Consider the following 2,500-nt stretch of genomic DNA (forward strand, 5'->3'; position numbering starts at 1 on the left):
AATGCAAGTTTATTTTTTCCCGCTATTGTGCTTAATTTATATCTCGCAATTCTGAAAAAAATTCTCGCTGTTGCGTTTAATTTATATTGTACCATTCTGACGTTATTTCTTGCAACTGCGCATTTTATTTGAAATTTTCGTTTTTCATGCTATTGCAAGTTTTCCCCGCTATTATGTTTGAGTTTTACTCACAATTCTGATTATTTCTCGCCATTGCAGTTTAACTTTTGCAATTCTGATGTTTTATTTTCTTGCTATTTAGCGTTTCATTTATATCTTACAATTGAGTTTATTTTTTCACATTTCTGACATTTTTTACGCAATTACATTTAATGTAAATCGTGCCATTCTGTCGTTATTTCTCTTAATTGTACATTTAATTCTGAAATTTTTTCCCATCATAATTCCAACATTTTCCATATTTAATTTATATCTCACAATTATGACGTATTTCTCTCACAATTCTGAATTTCGCGCCTTTAATTTTTGCAATCAGATGTTTTTCTTTGTAATTGCGAGTTTGTAACAATTCTGACTTTTTTTTTTCGCTGTTACTTTTAATTTATATTGTGCCATTCTGACTTTATTTCTTGCAATTGCGCATTTAATTTAAAATTTTCGTTTTTCATGCCATTGCACGTTTTTTTCTCTCGGAATTATGACATTTTATCTCACTATTATGTTTGATTTATATCTCGCAATTCTGACTTTTTTCCTCACAATGGCTGGAGGGTTTTTTTTCCTCGAAAGTCTGAATTTTTTTCCCGCTATTGTGTTTCATTTAAATCACACCATTCTGACGTTATTTCTCGTAACTGCGCATTTAATTTTTCGCAATTAAAAATTTTTTACTCGCCGTTACGTTTAATTTATATCACGCAATTCTGAAATTTCTGAATTTCCCGCAATTGCGTGTTTAATTGTCGCAAATCTGAACTCAAATCTGAAGCTTGTAATGCAATTCTTACATTTTTCCTCACTATTACGTTTAATTTATATCTCAGAATTCAAAAGTTTTTTCCTCACAATTGCACGTTTAATAAAGCGATTCTGACATTATTTCTCGCAATTGCAAGTTTGTACAGGCAAGTTTATTTTTCCGCAATTATGGCGTTGATTCCCGCTATTGTGTTTCATTTATATCTCGCAATTGCAAGTTACGTTTAATTTATATCGTGCCATTGTGATGTTATTTCTTACAATTGCGCATTTATATTAAAAACGAACATTTTTTATTTTTAACATTCTTTTACCTCGCAATTGACATTTTAATCTCGCTATTGCAAGGTTGTTGTTTTTATTTTTTCCTCGCTATTATGTTTGATTTATATCTCACAATTCTGATGGTTTTTTTGTTATTTAGTGTTTAATTTGTATCTTACAATTCAGACTTTTTTTCCTCTCAATTGCAAGTTTATTTTTGTTAAGTTTATCATTTTTTCTCGCTGTTATGATTAATGTTAATCATGCCATTCTGCCATTAATTCTCTTAATTGCACATTTAATTCTGATGTTTTTTCGTACTATTGCAAGTTTTTTCCCCCAATTCTGACGTTTCTTCCCTCACAATTTTAAAAAATGTTCTCGCTATTACATTTAATTAATATCTTACAATTTGGACGTATTATTATTTTTTGAATTCTGCATTTTTTCCCTCGCAATTCTGAATTTCTTGCAATCGCGCCTTTAATTTTCACAAATCTGATGTTTTTCTTTGCACTTGCGAGTTTGTAATGTTATTCTGACATCGTCTCACTGTTGCGTTTCATTTACATCAATACTGGCTTTATTTCTTGCAATTGCAAGTTTTTTGCAAAATGAGCTTTAACTGTATTCCGTGTCAGAGACGAGCTTCCTCATGCTAAAGCTAAAGCTAAAGCCGGAGACTGACTGAGAGGGGCGTTGATGTGGTCGATGGAGGCCAGCAGGTGCATGTTGGGAACCGCCGCCAGCTGCCCCAGTGCCTGCTGGGTCCTACTGCCCCTCAGCATCGGCCCATCGATGTTATTGATGATCAGGAACACGTGATTGCTGGGGTCTGGAAGGAGAACACATGACTTACAGCCACCACACACACTTAAGTGCTGCGCTCACACACACACACACACACAAACACGCTCACACACACACACACACACACACACCCCCTCAGCACTGCGCTCACACACACACACACACACACACACACACACACACACACACACACACCCTCAGCACTGCGCTCACACACACACACACACACACACACCCTCAGCACTGCGCTCACACACACACACACACACACACACCCTCAGCACTGCGCTCACACACACACACACACACACACACACACACACACACTAGGGCTGGGCCGGTTACCGCATTACCGCGGTCACGTGACGCCTACCGCGGGTCTGAGATCGTCACCGCCATCAGCGCAAAAAAAAAAAAAAACATTGGCCTGCCCATGTGTGCACGTTGTGTCTAATTCCATGGATTCATTGATTCTAATGACATGGAT

The 2,500-nt window shown here is 36.5% G+C and overlaps 1 protein-coding gene across 3 annotated transcripts in view; it reads right to left on the bottom strand.

Annotated features, from left to right (window-relative positions):
* Positions 1-2,500, bottom strand: part of orc2 (origin recognition complex, subunit 2) — a 38,662-nt gene that overhangs the window by 14,742 nt on the left and 21,420 nt on the right. For all 3 annotated transcript variants that reach the window (XR_013818614.1, XM_079845154.1, XM_079845153.1), the window contains exon 12: positions 1,892-2,038. Coding sequence is in view for 2 of the 3 variants with exons in the window: in XM_079845154.1 (XP_079701280.1) it covers positions 1,892-2,038 (147 nt within the window). In the remaining variant the exon portion in view is untranslated. The remainder of the gene's footprint in view (positions 1-1,891; positions 2,039-2,500) is intronic.

This window comes from Gobio gobio (genome assembly GCF_949357685.1).
Source record: "Gobio gobio genome assembly, chromosome: 19".
In the NCBI taxonomy this organism is placed as follows: Eukaryota; Metazoa; Chordata; class Actinopteri; order Cypriniformes; family Gobionidae; genus Gobio; species Gobio gobio.